Below are 18,599 nucleotides of genomic sequence, written 5' to 3'. Positions count from 1 at the left end.
CCATACATAAGACCCCACCCCGGCCGGGGCCCCTTTTTTGCACCATTGAGTTGACCAGCGGCAGATGTTATTCAGATGAATTTAGCCAGACTGATTTCTGAATGTAAGATTGCAATTTTAATGCGTCACCAAAATCTGACTCATATTGTAGTAGTGCATAAAAAATACAATATTTGTTGGGTGTAATGTAATACATTACAGTAAAAAAGTAAATTATTGTTTAATTAACACAGGAAATGCAGTGCAGCTCAATTGTGTAAAGGAGTCTGTCATTTACCAGATTCCCTGTGTGTGTGTGTGTGTGTTGACCTATTGAAATCATTGCAGAGCAGTGTCCCTGTTACCATGGCAATGCAGGCTTCTGTGTCTCTCCCCTTTCATTTCCCCTCCACGCCAGAGTCAGGTCATGTGACCGTGCTGACGTCAAGCAGGGGCGGGAGGCAAAGGAGAGAGTTAGTGTGTCTGCGTTTTTTTTTTTTTTTCAAACAAATCCTCCTAACCCTCAAACGAGGTCTCTCTCCGAAAGTCAGTCTCTGTTATACTCCTTCAGCTATTCCGTTTATCTCTTTCTTTTTTGTTCTTACTCTCACTGTTATTTTTTTTTATTCCCGTTTCGGTTTCCTGTCACTCTTTTCGCCTGTTGCTTCCACGTCTCCCCCCATAAACTTAGCCTAAGATAGTGTTGGGTGATGACCTGCTAAACAACGCTACAAAGTGAGGTAAGCTTTTTGTGTATTTGTATTTATATTTGTATTTATGTGTATTTAAAAACATTCCTACACTCATTGAATTACATTTATTGATTAAATACAAGCTTTCTATCACGGCATGCTGTACACAGAAAGATCTCTATTTCATAACGGTTGCAGGAAGTGAGTGCATGATGGTGGGGGCTAGTGTGACCATCATGGGGGCTGAGAGTGTTAGTATGTGCTCCGCAGCAAGTGATGGGCAGCTCCACATGGCTTTTCCTCTCAAAGCATTCTAATGTCGGTGGCAGTCGTGGGCTGGAGCTGCTTCTTCTGTCTGCCAGAGATTTAGAAGGCGGAAAGGGGGGGGGGGGCTGAGCAGCTGCCACCTGCCCCCTCCCAACCACCCCATTGAAGGGAATTGGAAAGCCTGGAGAGGCATGCAGTGCAAAAATGCAACACTCATAATCTCCCCATGTTAATTTCAATACTTGCCACAAGTGATACATAGAGTGAGACAAGTGTTTTTCTTCCCTAATCATTTATTTTCTGGATTTTCACTTAGCGGGGGTCATGCTTAAGAACCCCTCCTCCATTCTTTGAAAGAGAACTCTCACACAAACCCAACCGTCTCCCCGCATGACTCAAACAAAAGCATACCAGCAGACATCCAGTGCAGTGAGTGCAAAAAGAAAGGGGATACTATATATATATATATAACAAGTGGTTGGAATCTTCCTATAAGACATGAGTCTTATGCATATGAATGTTTGCATTTGCATTTGTGAATTATATTCCGTTAAACTCATAATTATTGGACTAAATGATGGATTAAATTGAATTTGTATTACTTAAAGTGCCAAATTTGTGTAAGAAGTTTGGATATTCCGCATTGAAGAAACCTATTTTCAAAATTACCCCTCACAATTTAGAGGAGATGGACCAATTTTACACCATCCCAAAGGATCCTGGTAATTTAGTATAATCTAGAACATATTTTGGGTCACAGATAATCAGAGTAAAATGTTTGCTTTGTCAAGTAAGGCACTGACATCTTGGCGGTAATTGTGTTACTCTTATGGTAGTACATGATGTATTTACTTTGTACTGTATATGGGGGTAATTCATTCATTCATTTTCTACCGCTTATCCTCACAAGGGGTGCTGTCTTCGGGCGAGAAGCGGGGTACACCCTGGACTGGTCGCCAGCCAATCACAGGGCACATATAGACAAACAACCATTCACACTCACATTCATACCTATGGACAATTTGGAGTCGGCAATTAACCTAGCATGTTTTTGGAATGTGGGAGGAAACCGGAGTACCCTGGGAAAACCCACGCATGCACGGGGAGAACATGCAAACTCCACACAGAGATGGCCAAGGGTGAGATTGAACTCGGGTCTCCTAGCTGTGAGGTCTGCGTGCTAACCACTCGTCCACCGTGCAGTCCTATGGGGGTAATCAGATTACAAATAGCATCAGTTGATCAGCATCAACTATATACAGTAGTTGGAACATTGCATAAGTCTGTATTAATTTTTTTTTGGTTTCCACTTGACATCACATCCGGATGTAGTCGTCACTGACTCAGGCATGTGGGGGTCAAACCACCGTATTTGTCGCTCGACGTCACGTGACATCAGAGACAAAATCCTGCATACACAGTCTTGTTGCCGCTTATGCTGGAGTCTATCCTTCACACATAGTGGCAGGGCAAGTGGGGGTATTTATGTCTATTTATATGGTTGGAATAAAATAATACATTGTATTCAAGACATTTGTAAGATTAATCTCATTCGAGGAGCTGCTGTGGAAAAAAACACAGGCAGATAGAACATAAGTAGTAACTTTATCAGACATCCTGCAGCTTTCTCCACTGTGTATTTATGGGTGGAGTCATAACTCGGGTTAAAAATCCAGCGACAATAACAATTTCCTTTATCATATCCTGTGTGTCTACAGCTTCGGGAGGATCACAATTATGGGTTAATTGTTCAGAATTTTTGTTCTTAATTTTTTCAATTAATGTTTATGTTGTTTATGTTCCTGTGAGCTTTTTTGTAGGAATTATTTTCAAATATTCTCAGTGGAAATACATTAGTTGACGGTATTGGTGTAGTTCTATTTTATTGTTATTATCTCAATATAGTGATAAATACATTTTAATATGACTACCAGAAGAAGAACAGAGCACAGTTGATTTATAGCCAACCTCTTTGGCTTTGTTGTGGTGTTTATGTGGATGTGGGTTATGTGTTTTATTGCTGTTGAGTGGCAGTTACATGCACGCACAATTAAAAGTAATTTATTTTGCTGCGGTTTACCATCTGAAATGACAAAAAATTAAGAGTTACTGCTGAACTTCTTGAGGGATCTATAACATCCTGTTTTTGTGCTTAAGAAGGTTTCATGTAACACTGGTGGAAACTCAACTTGAAAGCAGTTTATGTAACCACTGATTTATGACCTGAGTCAGACAGCGAGAGATGGAAAGAAAGAGAGTGAGAGTGTGAAAGAGAGGATCTTAAAAAGATAGTAGGAGGAGAAGTATGTGTCATAGTACATTTGTAAATTTGGTATTAAACTAGTTCAGGTTTTAGTATAGAATTGCAACAACATACTCCTTGTAAGTATATAACGCACATTTTCATCAATCCGTCTATTTTCTAGGACACTTATCTTGCAGCAACAAAGTGGGATCCAGATTGTTGTCAATTTTCTGCCATTTTCAACATTCACCTCCCTTGCTGCTGCGCAAATAAAAAGCCTAACTGTTGGCTGCAATTCTTAGGAAGGAAAAATGTACAGTAAACCTCGGATATATCGGATTCAATTGTTCCCACTGGTTTTGTCCGATATAAGCGAAATCCGTTATATGCGTATACCGGAAAATGTCCGTTTTACGCATATATCGGCTTTATATCCGGTATATGCGTAAATCGGATTTTATCCGTTATAAAAAGGCACTTCCTTGACTATGTTTCCAATGTACCTGGACGCGCAGGCAACGCTGCAAACGCTGCAAATGACGTCGTATAGCGGCCTGTCACGATTCGGCGAATCGGAGCGCCACGATGCGGCCATCCGATATATGCGAGGGAAATTTAATGGAAATGCATTGGAACGGGACTGGAGATTTTGTCCGAAATAGGCGAAATCCGTTATAAAAAATCCGATATATGCAATGAATTTTTACTGGAAATGCATTACAGAAAAATCGGTTCTTTTTTATCCGTCCGTTGTGAGCGAAATTCCGATATATCCGAGTCCGATATATCCGAGGTTTACTGTAGTTATAAACATGAAATTAGGCATATTTATGTGAACATTAACAACTTCAAGCATATTTGACAAACTGCTCAGCGGAATTCAGTCAGTCTTAAGTTTGGAAATGTTTTTATAAAGTCCACAAATTATGTTTCAACAATTTATATTGGGTAGGATTGTTTTTCTATGATATATAATCAATGTGAGCTGTGCATGCAGAGCGATATGTTTATAGTGGATGCTAAGAACAGCTGGCCTGCCAGACTCTTGGTCATTCTCCAGTTGGGTTCTTTGTGAAAAGGGTCACGGGTCATTTACTTGATAGCCAGCTTCAAGTGGGGGCAGAATGCTCAGAGGGGTTGCCTACAGCTGAAGATTCCCATGCAGGGTGTCATGCTGACATGGTTCGTTTTGAAAGGATGACCCTGTCCTATAGGCTCTCATGCATTCGTGGGACCTATGGGAAACACATTCTGGGTCTATTTTTATCCGCTGAGTGGAATTCCCACACACTGACTTAGTAGTCATACTGGCTACAAACACAAACAGTCGTCAATAAATTAAAACCGCCAAAGTCAAACTCGATCTGTTGGTTTATTTCCCAGTTTTTTGAATTTCAGAACTTGTTGTATGGCAGTGCTTCTCAAATAGTCGGGCAGGCCCCCAAGGGGGGATGCGGTAAACTGTCAGGGGGGGCTATTGCTTGGCCGTTATAGTTAACACTGTTTATGGAGAATATTTGTGGCGAATCTGTTTTGTTACTGTATAGAATTGGCTGGAATGGAAATGCACAATCTGTAAGTGGTTAGCATAGGCCACACAGTCAGGAGATCGGGAAGTCCTGGGTTCGATTCTCATGCATGTTCTCTCCGTGCATGCCTGGGTTTTCTACAGGTACTCCAGTTTCTTGGCAACTCCAAATTGTCCATAGGTATGAATGTGAGTGTGAATGATTGTTTGTCTATATGTGCCCTGTGATTGGCTGGCGACCAGTCCAGGGTGTGCCCTGCCTCTCGGACAGGCTCCAGCACACCCATGACCCTGGTGAGGATAAGCATAAGCGGCATAGAAAATACCACATGAGTGTCTTTCCACTGGGAAAATCACAGCTACAGTGATTCCGGTTTAAACTGGAATCACCATATTATTATACCATCCTGGCATTTCAGTGTATAAGACATTTTTAGTGATTAATGATCGATGACATTGTTTAGTCTATCCTACAATACCATTTTTGAAATCAACATACTAAAACTTTCTTCTGCAATTCAAAATATTTTGTTTGTTTTTTCCATTCACCCCAAAGCTTTTTTTGTATTTTTAGTAAATTCTCAACAACCTTTTCAAACCCATCCAAGTTCCATGGGGTCATCCTGTCCCCTGACCTCGACTGATTCTACTTCTCTTTTATTGGCCATTTTCCATGATGCTGTATCCTGTTTCTATATTTTCTACACAGGAAGCTAAGAGAGCTGTGGTGCATCCCTTGGGTCATACTTAATCAGAACCATCTCCAGACTCAGTCTTTACCCTCAGGCTGTCTCTCACTATGCATACACTGTCAGTCACAAGTAGCCAGGACATATTATCCATATGTCTGCAACTACCTTTTGTATAAATTGTAATTCTGTTCTGGCTCAGCATTAAGTATCGTCGGCCACACTGTATGAATAATAAGAACCCACATTGTGTGGGTTATATGTCAAAAACATAACCACAGCAACTGCATCAGTGGTCATGTCAGGTTGAGCAATCCCTCCCACCAGGGCTACAGAGACACGGGTGCAAATTACAGCCATCTATCCATTTTCTATACCGCTTATCCTCACTAGGGTCGCCGGGGTATGCTGGAGTCTATCCCAGCTGATTGTAGCACAAAACAAAAAGATGCAGTGGTCCAAAATAGTTGTTAAATGTCATTCGCTGGAGTGTGTGCTGAACCTACTAGTATCCGTCACATCCGTTATGGAAAATACCACTCAGCTTTTGTAGTATTGTTTTGTATTTCCTTTGACATCATCTGTAAACCTGTAAAGTACTATCATTTTGGAATTGACTTGAGGAATGTGTTATATTTTGCTTCGTGCCAGCTCCCTCAATTTTCATTAAACAGGCCGCTCAGTTACTATAGCAACCTAATGAAGAAGCAAGACAATTTAAAGGTATGTTCACACTCTGCTCAGCAACTGCCTGGTCATCAGGTTGATGGTTATTGGACTACACAATAGTGACAATAGTAACGACCTTCATTTGGGTGGAGGATGGTCCTGTGTCTTGACTAGCAGCCAATCGGATTGTCCGGCTCAGAGCTGGTTACTTTTTTGGGTCACCAAACCTGACTTTTTTTGTTCCAATGGCACGTGGCGAGAGAGGCCTTGCTTACGCAGCTCAACAAACCGAAGATAGAAAGCTTTGAAAGCACTTCTGCCACTTTGTGACTGTTTCTATGGCTTAAAACTGCTCTAACATGATCAATTCTATTGTGCAGTTGCATCGTCACCTTTTTTTGGATTTTTGGATTAGGCGTTTGGGTTGAAAAAAAACATAAACACTTATTTGGTAGGGAATTAGTTAAAGTGATACTTTATTCTAATTTGAAAAGCATGGCAATGAAAATAGTGATGAACAAATGTCAGATATAAGGCAAGCATATTAGGACCCAATAAATCAGTTATTATTGATAAAATAATAAATTACCAAAATATTGCATGCATACAGGCAAGATTTAAAAGTTGAGTTTGAAAGTTAGTTTTAAGCCATCATCTATAATCATATAGAATTTTTTTTTAAAATAAAAAAATCAAAATTAATAAGATACATTTAAAAATAAAAAAAACTTGGACCAAATGGAGGGGTAGGATTTAATAAGCTTTGCTTCTTCCTACTCCTTTTGGACATGTGGAACTGTGAACTGATTATGCAATGCACTCAATTGTAATCTGATGCATGTTCAAATGAAATAAAACCATTACCATATCATAAGGATCATCCACCTCAGTTGAAGCCACCATGAGTATCCATATAGAACTGGATGTTAATGTAAGAGCACTGAGCCAGAAAGCTCATCAATGGTTATTTGATATGACGAGTATGTTGCTATGGTAACTGCTTTAAAAATTGCTTCATAAGAGAGTGTAGGTTGCAGTAAAAGGTTTTGACAAAGAGTGTGAAAATAAGGCACAAGCTAATTCTGTGAGAAAGAAGGGTTTATCAGGAAAATTGTGGAAAGAGCAAGAGGCCATATACGCTCATTTTGTCTCTTGTTGACAAATTCCTGTGGTGTGTTGGCTTTTTGAATTAGTCCCATGCTTGCTGTGAGGAAGTAACGTGACATAGCGCAGTGAGGAACATATAGGACGTCAGCAGAGTAGAACCTCTAATGTCAAACATGATTTACTGTAGTTTGTTCAGGTTTCAAAACAATTTTTCCATTGCCAATAATGGTATATATGTCCCAGATTTAAGCTGGTGCCATCATTAAAACTTTATTACAGCTTCATTCAATTCTACTTCTACAGTACTACTTCTTGAATGTTTATCATAGCACATTACCACACATTGAGACAACCTACTAACTGTCAGTATCATCGTTAGACGTGGTAGTTGAGGATCTGCCTGGTGATGATGTGATTGAAGTGAAACATTTGACTTCATTGTTGACTTTCTGTTAAGTAAATACCTGAGAGTCGTGAGGACCAAGGAATGTCTCGCCCTTTGTGACCTCGCTGATGAACCGCAATCATCCCCAGAGAACTCTTGGACCTGGTCAAACATCCGATGAAGGGGGCTGTGCGTTAGCATCAGGGTCTGATCTGTAATGCGTACAAGAGCACCCACCACAGTGATCAAGATGTTGCGACCTTATCTTGAAATTTCCGATACATGGTAGTCAAATCTCAGATTTTGATTTGAATTGATCCAGTCTGCAGCAAAGAAATTGACAAAGGGTTCATTGAAGGTGTTGCAGAGACTGAGATTATGATTACAGTGCTGAAAATAAGTAAGCCTGGTACTTTCCGTGATATGCTTATTATGAAAAAAAGCCTCATTTAAAGTTGCGCCCACCTTGGATATCAAAGCAAAACAGTATGATAACGAAAGCCCACACAATTATTATACACATTAATTAAGCTAAAACAGCATGTGATGTTTGCATCTAAACAAAGCACTGTTTTCCAGTACAACGAGAAACTTGTGCACCCACTTTGTGTCTAAAATGTATCTGAGATCAGTATGATAGAAGACCACAACCTGGAAGTAATATATTCACCAACTGATGCAGTTCAGATGCAGATGACCAAGCCATACATGCTTCCATTCTGATGTCTTCTTTGGCAAAGAGTTTAGAGAAATGTACTTTTAGACTTTTGCAACAGAATCTACATACTCTATCAAAATGATCATGTGTATGTCAAATGTGATTGACTGGCAACCAGTGCCATATGCCATCTCTTGTCTCTCATTCAAAGGTACAGATAACCTTCGACGCAGAACACGATGAAGTGGGGAGAAAGTCAATGTTTTAGTTTTTGTTCAATTATAAAATCTTTGACGCATTTGAATTCTCTGGTGCTTTTGTCATGAGTTATAGAAATTTAGAGTTGATTCTGCAATCTTTCACTTACTCTCTGTCCCTTGACCGACTCAGTCCGCCAGCATCCCCACGCCACCTATTACTTACGTGATTAACATATTTATATGCGATAAGCACCATTATTACTTCAACGCCAGCCTGTAGGTTACAGGAAGGCTGTTATCATCTATATTTACATGAGTCATGCAGCCATCTTTCTTGTATTAACGCTGACTCACAATCTACTCGTCCGTCTGATTTAAAGGGTAATACATTTGCTTGATGTTTAAGTGGAAGCACAGTGCAGTTGATGTACAGGGTCAGGCAAAATGATCTGACACATTTGTAGGTTAAATAAAAGGCAAATAAAGTAAAGAAACAAAAAAGTGTTTTTATTTTTGAAAAGTATATATAATGCCATTGTTTTCGGGGGCGCGCAGACCTCACAGCTAGGAGACCAGGTTCAATTCCACCCTCGGCCATCTCTGTGTGGAGTTTGCATGTTCTCCCCGTGCATGCGTGGGTTTTCTCCGGGTACTCCGGTTTCCTCCCACATTCCAAAAACATGCTAGGTTAATTGGCGACTCCAAATTGTCCATAGGTATGAATGTGAGTGAGAATGGTTGTTTGTCTATATGTGCCCTGTGATTGGCTGGCGACCAGTCCAGGGTGTACCCCCCCTCTCGCCCGAAGACAGCTGGGATAGGCTCCAGCACCCCCGCGACCCTCGTGAGGAAAAGCGTTAGAAAATGAATGAATGAATGAATGAATGTTTTCGGGGGGGTTTTCAGTTGCTGCCATGAATTGGACTGGTGAGCATTGCGCTTTTATTATGGAAACGTTTATCAAAAACAAACAAATCTGTAACTGCAGCATAACGAGCGTTCCATTTGCATTTCAATCTTGGTAGACATGATCCCGTACCAGCTCGAAACGCCACCTTGTTATGGGTTACCAACTTCAGAGCTACTGGATCTGCATTGAAACGAAAATCAACCGGCTCAATTAAATCAAAACTGATTTAATTGTTAAATCATATTGAAACAGAATGGCTTTATATGTACTTTTTGAAAATAAAAACACTTTATTTGCCTTTTATTTAACCTACAAATGTGTCAGATCATTTTGCCTGACCCTGTAGAAAAAGTATCTGTCAAAGAAATAAGTGCCCTGTCCTGTGACTGACTGACAGCCAGTCCAGCTAGGTTAAAGTCCACTTCTCCGGTGCCCCTGAGCAGGATAAGTGTTAGAAAATGAAGAAATGTATGAAAAAAAGTGTCTTGTTTGAATCTCCCACCCATACATTTTTTTGAGTAGCAATGACATTACATCTTCCCTTGTAACATTGGAAGCTATTTCACCAACAAAAACATTACCATGTTTGGCTGCTTAGCATGCACTTCTACAACAGTAAATTTCCCTTTGATGTTTCTTAAGAGAAGGACTAACAGATGTGTTTGGCAAATGCGGCTATCTTAGGGAGCATTTGTTGAGGTTGCAAGGGTAAATGTTTCCATATTAAGAGCATGCATGTGAACAGTCCTGTTGCGATCGATTCAACGCCCTGAGAAAGCATATTACATGCACCGCTGAGATATTTTTTTTATATTACTTGTGTTACTAAGCAATCTCGGGTTTCACACATTTGTAGCTAATACTACACAGCATTTGTAAAGGTGAGAACAACGTGTGACACTAGTAGGCAACAGCAAAAACCCAAAACACATGTCAACATTTGTCACCAGCTTTATAATAGCATGTTAAATTTAAAGTATTTGTTAGACCCGCCATCCCTATAGTTACAGTTGCTATTTGCTAAGCTAAGATTGGACACTCAGCCATTACCTTTAATGGATAGTGAGATTGTGACATGTTGACTTCCTCATTAACAAATAGGTGTTTCTCACTCTGTCAGCCTATAAGTGGTGCAAACTAGAGGCGGATTCACACTAGACTAGATCATTGATTTTCATTTATTCGATACTTTGACTTGTTTTGGTGGCCGTCGCTCAATCCCAAGGCAGACAAAAGGAAATTACAGTACTGCTACTAAATACCATGCAAATTGGCATTGTCTGTTTACATATGAGTCCGATCTCTTTAATGAATTAATCAATGCTCTTCATTTTCTGTGTCATCCAGCAGTGAGCCAAGTCATTTAAGAGCTTCCAGACATGGGGAAACAGAACAGCAAGCTCCGTCCTGAGGTGATGCAGGACCTGTTGGAGAGCACAGACTTCACCGAACACGAAATTCAAGAGTGGTACAAAGGTTTCCTGCGGGATTGCCCCAGTGGGAACCTGTCCATGGAGGAGTTTAAGAAAATATATGGCAACTTTTTCCCTTATGGAGATGCTTCAAAGTTTGCAGAGCACGTCTTTCGCACTTTTGATGCAAACGGTGACGGGACAATAGACTTCCGGGAGTTTATAATTGCGCTCAGTGTGACGTCACGTGGCAAACTGGAGCAGAAGCTAAAATGGGCCTTCAGTATGTATGACCTGGATGGGAATGGCTACATCAGTAAATCTGAGATGCTGGAAATTGTACAGGTGAGTAAGACATCTATAAGGGTTGAATATATATATATACATACATACAAATAAGAATTTTACTTTAATGTTCAGTGCCTATTTCATATTATTCAGGGCTATCATAGTAAAAACAGGGTTCCTACGCAAGTATGAAAAGTATAGAATTTTATTATATAAATTTCCTGGTACGGCTGCATAGCGACCGAGTGGTTAGCGTGCAGGCCTCACAGCTAGGAGACCTGAGTTCAATTCCACCCTCGGCCATCTCTGTGTAGAGTTTGCATGTTCTCCCTGTGCATGCATGGGTTTTCTCCGGGTACTCCGGTTTCCTCCCACATTCCAAAAACATGCTAGGTTAATTAGCGACTCCAAATTGTCCAAAGGTATGAATGTGTGTGAATGGTTGTTTGTCTATATGTGCCCTGTGATTGGCTGGCGACCAGTCCAGGGTGTACCCCGCCTCTCACCCGAAGACAGCTGGGATAGGCTCCAGCAGGATAAGCGGTAGAAAATGAATGAATGAATTTTCTGGAATGGAAAATGGAAACTGATCTTATGGAAAAATATTCAGGTTTACAATTTTAAACATACTTATAGTATAGTATAGTATATAGTATAACATACTTATACTTATCATTATGGCTAAATAGCTCAATCGTTGTCTTGTCTTGTCTTTCTTGCTTCTGTATTTAAAACTGGCTTCAATGTGGACAGTGACACAGCAACCCATCCTGCATGTATTTAAACTTATACAAGTTCAAGTTAACAAATATGGTTTCCCTGACCACAAACGAGCTACAGCAGATGTCACATAGAGAAAATATAACCGGTAGCTGCAGTAAAATGCATTCACATTATCCAAATGTTACTCTTTAAAGACATTTGTGGTTCCCAAAAGTAATGAAAAGAGAGAGAGAGAGCATAAATGGCATTTCCTGCACAAGAGCGTCAGATATAAACACCATCACATGCTGGACTCCTTCCCTAATGCATGTTGGATGCACTGAAAGGTAGCGAACAGAACAATGTGCTACAAAATGAAATAATATAGAGGATTATGACATAGACGCCTTACACAGTTTGTTAAATGTGTATGTGTACATATATGACCATAACCTTTACATAAAAAACCTTTTGATTGCGGGGATGGGTCTGCTCTTTCCCAATGAACATATGAAAGCAAATATTCCATACTCCTACATACTTTGAATCACAAATAGAAGTGTGTTTGGGTTTGACTAGCCATTAAAACAACCTCTGATTCATTTCTACAGCGGCAATAGTTAATTCCAGGAAATATGAATCCATTATGCTTTACATATACAAAGCTTCAAGGCTACATTTGCTCTCCTCCCACAGTAATTGAATAGTCTGCCTCTGCCTCTTCTATTGCTAACCTCTAATATAATCCTTTGGCACATTTCCTGTTAAATAGTAGCACTTTTTTTCCCAAAAGGCATACTTTACACATTTATCAATGGCTATTCGGAGAACTCATTTAACTATAACAAATAAAAACGACCATCAGGGAATCTAAATGCATGTTTGTAATCAGTTCAACTAGACCCAAAGCTAAGTGTTCCCGTTGGCTTTAGTGCACAATGATAGGCTGTGATTGGTTAGCTTGTAGAACATTATTTCCTGTGTGTATATGACTCAATCAGGGGGCGGACGCATCAATTAGTGGCACCTAACGGGTTGCTACAGCGAGACAATATACATAAATGTTTTTGTTGGGCTGAGTTTTACACCGAATACCTTTTTGTGACACCCTGGTTTCATCCCATCATATCAATGCATCCGAGTTTTTCTATTTTTGATACTGCTTATACTAAGAGTCCACCGGGCCAGCTCCAGTTGGTGCCAGTTCACGCCAATGCAATTTGCTGTGGCGACTAGTGTCACCAATAAGGTGCCTAGTGGCGTATAGTGGCTCAAACTGCCTCCCAACTGGCTCGTAGTGGCCCGTAACGGCGGCAAAAATTGAGTTTGGCGGCAAGAAAATTTCAAAAATGTTTAAAGTCCACCAAGTGGAACCAAATGTCACAAACAATCCGCCTATTGGAATCATCTGGAATGTAATGGCACGAGCCAAGTTGCGCCAAGGATGCTAGGAGTCCAGTTGGAGCCAGTTTGCGCCAAAGATTATGTGATTGCCGCATAGTGGCTCGCTGTGGCACCAACTGGCGCCGGCCCAGTGGACTCTTAGCAACAACAACATAGCATTGGTTATATTGGCTAGTTAAAATGCAGCACATATTGTATATCCACTGGACAGTGTCAACTATAACTTGTAGTCCATCAGAGGATGAGCTGCCATGCCACTTTGTAATAGGAAGCATAACCATAACCATTGCCAATTTAGCTCCCACTGCACTGTAATCACAATCATGCCTCATCTTTTCACGTCAGCTATCATTCTCCTGAAAGCAGCCTTCTTAATAGAGATAACGATTTCAATGATTACTACCAAGCAGCCTGCAAGGACACAGGGAGCAGAGACACACCATTGATAGCTCAGCTTATGTGTTATTTCAATAATTCTCTTATAAAGAGAATATATTTGACTGAGGGCAGTCCTTGGCATATACATTAGTTAATGTACAGTAATGTACCGTACATGTCTGCTGAGATGATTTAGAAAAGTAATTGTACTATTTGTCTTCATATAGGCTATTTATAAGATGGTGTCCTCAGTGATGAAGATGCCTGAGGATGAGTCAACACCTGAGAAAAGGACGGAGAAGATCTTCAGGCAAATGGACACCAACAGAGATGGTAGACATTTTATTTCCAGCCTTTTTAGTCGTTGATGTGCCTTTTGTTTTTTCTTCTCATTAAGTTCATTTATTGCTCAGATGATGATTTTATTTAACACCCAGGCGCCTGGTGTGATTCAGCATGGTAATGTTTGCTTTCATTTAGAACTTTAAAGGGGAATTCTGCCCTTCGTTCACAATTCAGTGATATATTCAGCTACAGTGATATTGTTATTGTAGCAGCTAACATGAAAAACTATATTTATCTGGCGGACTAACACAACGCCTCGCTAACCGCTCGTCTCAGAGTTGCTCGAATAGTCAGATGCAATCTGTAGGTTGTACAAAAAAAACACGTCAACACACAGCGCACAAAGTCACCTACCTACGGCACTATGTGGGCAACAAACCAATATCTATGTGTAATACCCATGCCAAAAAAACACTTAAATATTTGTGCCGCAAGGCATGCTGGGTAGCTTGCAATTCTGTATTTTTATTTCATACATATTTCTGTAAAATATGTTGATAAGGTTAACATACTCTTGATATCTAATGTTCTTTTTTCATGCTTCATATTGTTGTTGCAGCTGGACTACCCAGCATGACTTGCGGGCATTTGAAATAACAGTTTTAAGTTACCCATTATGTTTAGCACTTAGTTGATTCATGTGATGCGTTAAGTGGATGTGGATGTGACCCGCGTGTCAAAAAGTTTGAGAAGGAACATTACACCCCTTCTTGGTGAGCTGTGGATCCACAATGTTGTCACCAATGACCTGTGTTACCATCATTCTGTTATAATCTCACATATTCCAGATATCTCCCATCAAAACTATGTAAACTAACTGTCGGTATGTGTTTTAGGGAAGCTGTCACTCGAGGAGTTCATCAAGGGAGCAAAGAGTGACCCCTCTATTGTACGCCTGTTACAGTGTGACCCCAGCAGTGCTGGACAGTTTTGAAGATCAGGCAATGGTTTGTAAGGTAGGTGTTTATTTTTGTACAATCCACCCATTTTCTATACTGATGCCTTCATTTGGGTTGCGGTTCAGCCGGAGACTATCCCAGCTGACTTTGGGAACAAGAGGGTGGGAATTTAATCACAAGGCACCTATAGACAATACATTCACACTCGCATTCACACCTATGGATATTTTACAGACGCCAATCAGCATAAAATGCATGGCATGTTTTGGTGTGTGGGAGGAAGCCAGAGTGCTTGCAGAAAACCCACGCACCCACAGGGATAACATGTGACATGACCTATGTGCTGCCCTTTTGTAGTAAAATACATACTGTATTTTTATACAGATTTATTTATTTACATATTAACTTACAAAATTGCTACGACTGCGCAAATGCAAATATGCCAGGATGCACCGTAGGATTTGGGTGATATATTTTATTCATTTTCTACCGCTTATCCTCACGAGGGTCGCAGCTGTCTGGGCGAGAGGCGTGGTACACCCTTAACTGGTTGCCAGCCAATCACAGGGCACATATAGACAAACAACCATTCACACTCACATTCATACCTATGGACAATTTGGAGTCGCCAATTAACCTAGCATGTTTTTGGAATGTGGGAGGAAACCGGAAAACCCACGCATGCACAGTGGGGACATGCAAACTCCACACAGAGATGGCCGAGGGTGGAATTGAACCCTGGTTTCCGAGCCGTGGGGTGTGCGCAATAACCACTCGACCGCCGTGCAGCCCGGAACTCATTCATTCATTCATTTTCTACCGCTTATCCTCACGAGGGAGAGACAATTTGGAGTCGCTAATTAACCTAGCATGTTTTTGGAATGTGGGAGGAAACTGGAGTACCTGGAGAAAACCCACGCATGCACGGGGAGAACATGCAAACTCCACACAGAGATGGCCGAGGGTGGAATTGCGTGCTAACCACTTGACCGCCGTGCAGCCCTATATTTTATATACCAGTAAAGATAAGAAAATGACTTATGTATAAATGATAAACGTTGATGACTGTGCGTCGCGGTGGATATATATAAGATGAATGAAATACGAGAAGATGGGACATTGTAGCAGCCATGTTTTTATATGAAATGTTCAAAATAAAAATGCATCTATCTTGTTCAGTGCTTCTATGGCTGATCCATAATGCCCTTCGCCGTCCACTCTGGAGAAGTCTGATGATGAAGAATGACAAGCACAAGATCACGAAGAAGACAGGGCCTTTTGGTATACGTTGAAGACTTCAAAGATGTGCACAACTCCCAACCCCAAAGCGGTTTGTCTAAATTCAGGCAAACTCCAACTGCTGGACCGTCGTCTGGTTTTGAAAGCCCACAATGACGGAACGAGAGATATTGTGTTTTAATGCCAGGACTTCCTTTAGGTAAGAGAATTCAATCTGCAGAGCGGACTTGAGATCAACGACCACTTCTAATTTTCTCTTTTCTACTGTGAGAATGTTTATTGTGTATTACACAAATGTCTAGATTATTTGTTTCTTTAAAAAAAAAAAAAAAGTAGTGTGCTACTTTTTGTATTTGCAGCTTTGCAAGTTCTCAATAATGTATTGAAGGATGAAACGCATCATTTCCTGTGGTTTTGCATGTCAGTGGACATCTTTTAATAGAGGAGCAGAAGTTTTCGATGCAAAAAAAAAAGTGCACACCTCAATTTGTAAGGCAGATCCAGCCCATGATGAATTTTACGCTGTCACCTATGTATTGTATTGTATTTATGCTGCTGCAGGATTTCAAGCATAAAAATCTGTTTGTTTGTCACGTAGTCTGTATAGAAGATATTTTACTATCATTTATAGATGTTTTTAAGTGCCGCATGTGAAATGGGATCAGTTTGCTACTAATAACACATGCTCGGTGTTGTGCGAAGACGTGTGACCAGTCACATCGTGCTTGCTTCTGTTCCCAAGTATTTTCAGGGTCAGCACTACCAGTCAGTATTATTCAAGTTCCACTTAGTATCCCTTTTCGGTGAAACACAAAATAGCATCTTGTGGTCACATGCCAAATCAAACAAAAGGCAGTATTGTATAAACGTGTACTTTGTGATGTCCATCCAGACATCTTCGATGCCGCTTATCCTCACTTGAGTCGCGGGGGTATGCTGGAGCACCCCGGATCGGTCTGTATACATTCATGTGATGTGCTTAATGAAATGTTTATAGTTGCAGTTGCATTTTTGTAGGTTTTTGTATGGCATTTTGTATGGCATCTTTCAGTGTTCAATGGTTTCAGTTTTTGCACATGCAGGATTTTGACCGACTTTAAAAAAGGCAAGAATTAAATTTACAAATCAATGTTGTGTTGTGGTTTTGCTTACTGCCTGAATCTCAGGGTGCACTTCTAGCTCACTGTCATATAAATAGTTAGACCAACCCACTGACTGTATTTTCACCTGTACACTCTTTGCTGTATGCATTTACAGTCATGGATTTCATCAAATTTATTATATAAATTATGTAATTACTACTATGACAGTGCCAACGGCGGCTTGGTTTTAGTGACGTTAATTTAAATTTTGTTACATTCATGAAATGTCAATGGAAATTATGAATGTCATTGTTCCGTTATTACATGTGCACAATAAAAATGTTTGCAGCCTGATGTCACTGCCCGTATACTGTAATACGCCCATGTGACAAGAAAAACAAAAAAATGAGATTTTTTTGTTCCAGATTTTATGCAACATTCGATCTGAATGAGTAAACAAATCAGTGGGAAGTTTACAAGCAAAATTCTGTCTCCAAATTTCAAATTGCAACACTAAACAACATAAAAAAAAAACCTAGGTAACTTGCATTGTAATTTTCACCTCTATATACAGCAGCGTCAACATCCTGTGTGAACCTCCATAGGTGAGGGATCTTTGCTGGAAAGACACCACCGGTGCAGATAAACCTCCTACACAAACCCACGCTTCGCCGCCACATTTCTCAAGAAGCTTCTGATATGTGTATCTCTCCGCAAAGTGAAAAGTTTATACTGAGGACTGGAACGGGTGTCCTGGCACAAGCAGACACAACAACAGATTGATTCTGCAGAAACGAGCCGATGTCCTCTACCAACACAGTTCAGAAGACCCTGGCAGTAACAGGTTGTTGCCTGGCAACAGCATTGCAATGCCAAAATAATCAGTTCAGCCACTTTTTTTGGCTCTTTCATAAAAAAATAATAATAAATGTCTGTCCGAGACACTATTCATCATTAACACACCCACATTGCTACAGCTCATTGTTTCTGCTCAAAATCCTTTCAGTGTAATCTTAAACAATTGACTAAGATCAAACATGGAGCTTCATTCATCTCACCTATGGCCAGATTAGACCACCCGTTCCTTCACATTGAGAGGCGCCCATTAGGTGGCTTGGGCATCTAGCCCGGATGCCTCCTGGGTGCCTTCCTGGTGAGGTGAGGGCCTGGAGCAGACTTTGGACACACTGGAGGGATTAGGTCTCTCAACTGGTCTGGGACTGCCTTGGTGTCCCCTCGATGAAACAGAAAGAAGTGGAGAATAGGATCAACTTGACCCTAATGAAGATAATAGGCATAGAAAACAGATGGATGGATGGAACAAGGCTCGGTTAGATTTTAAATATAAAATATCCACGGTCTAATGAAGCCAAGTATTACGGCCACATTAAAAAACAATAATAATCAAAGAGTTCGCAAATAAAGCCGTAGACCTTTAAAACAAAACAGGAAAGAAAGACTTAAACCTTATGACATGAATTGTTTTCTAGTGACATCTTGTGGTCGTGGTATGTTATTGCA

At 40.5% G+C, this 18,599-nt stretch overlaps 1 protein-coding gene across 2 annotated transcripts; it reads left to right on the top strand.

Moving 5' to 3' along the window:
• The first annotated feature begins 477 nt into the window (after window positions 1-477).
• Window positions 478-17,443, top strand: ncalda (neurocalcin delta a). Of its 2 annotated transcripts, none has more exons than XM_058053763.1 (5): window positions 478-719; window positions 10,680-11,086; window positions 13,741-13,846; window positions 14,695-14,814; window positions 15,937-17,443. In XM_058053763.1, exons 2-4 carry the CDS (start codon window positions 10,709-10,711, stop codon window positions 14,790-14,792), a joined length of 582 nt encoding a protein of 193 aa, XP_057909746.1. In that variant the 5' UTR covers window positions 478-719; window positions 10,680-10,708; the 3' UTR covers window positions 14,793-14,814; window positions 15,937-17,443. The 2 variants fall into 2 exon arrangements, with proteins under 2 accessions (XP_057909746.1, XP_057909745.1); XM_058053762.1 differs by having other exon boundaries at window positions 479-719; window positions 10,677-11,086; window positions 15,937-17,441.
• The last annotated feature ends 1,156 nt before the right edge of the window (window positions 17,444-18,599 follow it).

Source organism: Doryrhamphus excisus, chromosome 17 (genome assembly GCF_030265055.1).
Source record: "Doryrhamphus excisus isolate RoL2022-K1 chromosome 17, RoL_Dexc_1.0, whole genome shotgun sequence".
Classification (NCBI taxonomy): domain Eukaryota; kingdom Metazoa; phylum Chordata; class Actinopteri; order Syngnathiformes; family Syngnathidae; genus Doryrhamphus; species Doryrhamphus excisus.
Note: the sequence above shows the minus strand (reverse complement) of the source record. Positions and strands in the feature narration are given on the sequence as shown.

Coding starts and splice junctions, on each gene's coding strand:
- ncalda (XM_058053763.1), top strand. CDS start 10,709: ATGGGGAAACAGAACAGCAAGCTCCGTCCTGAGGTGATGCAGGACCTG. Junction 11,087..13,740: donor AGATGCTGGAAATTGTACAG/GTGAGTAAGACA, acceptor GTCTTCATATAG/GCTATTTATAAGATGGTGTC. Junction 13,847..14,694: donor AATGGACACCAACAGAGATG/GTAGACATTTTA, acceptor TATGTGTTTTAG/GGAAGCTGTCACTCGAGGAG.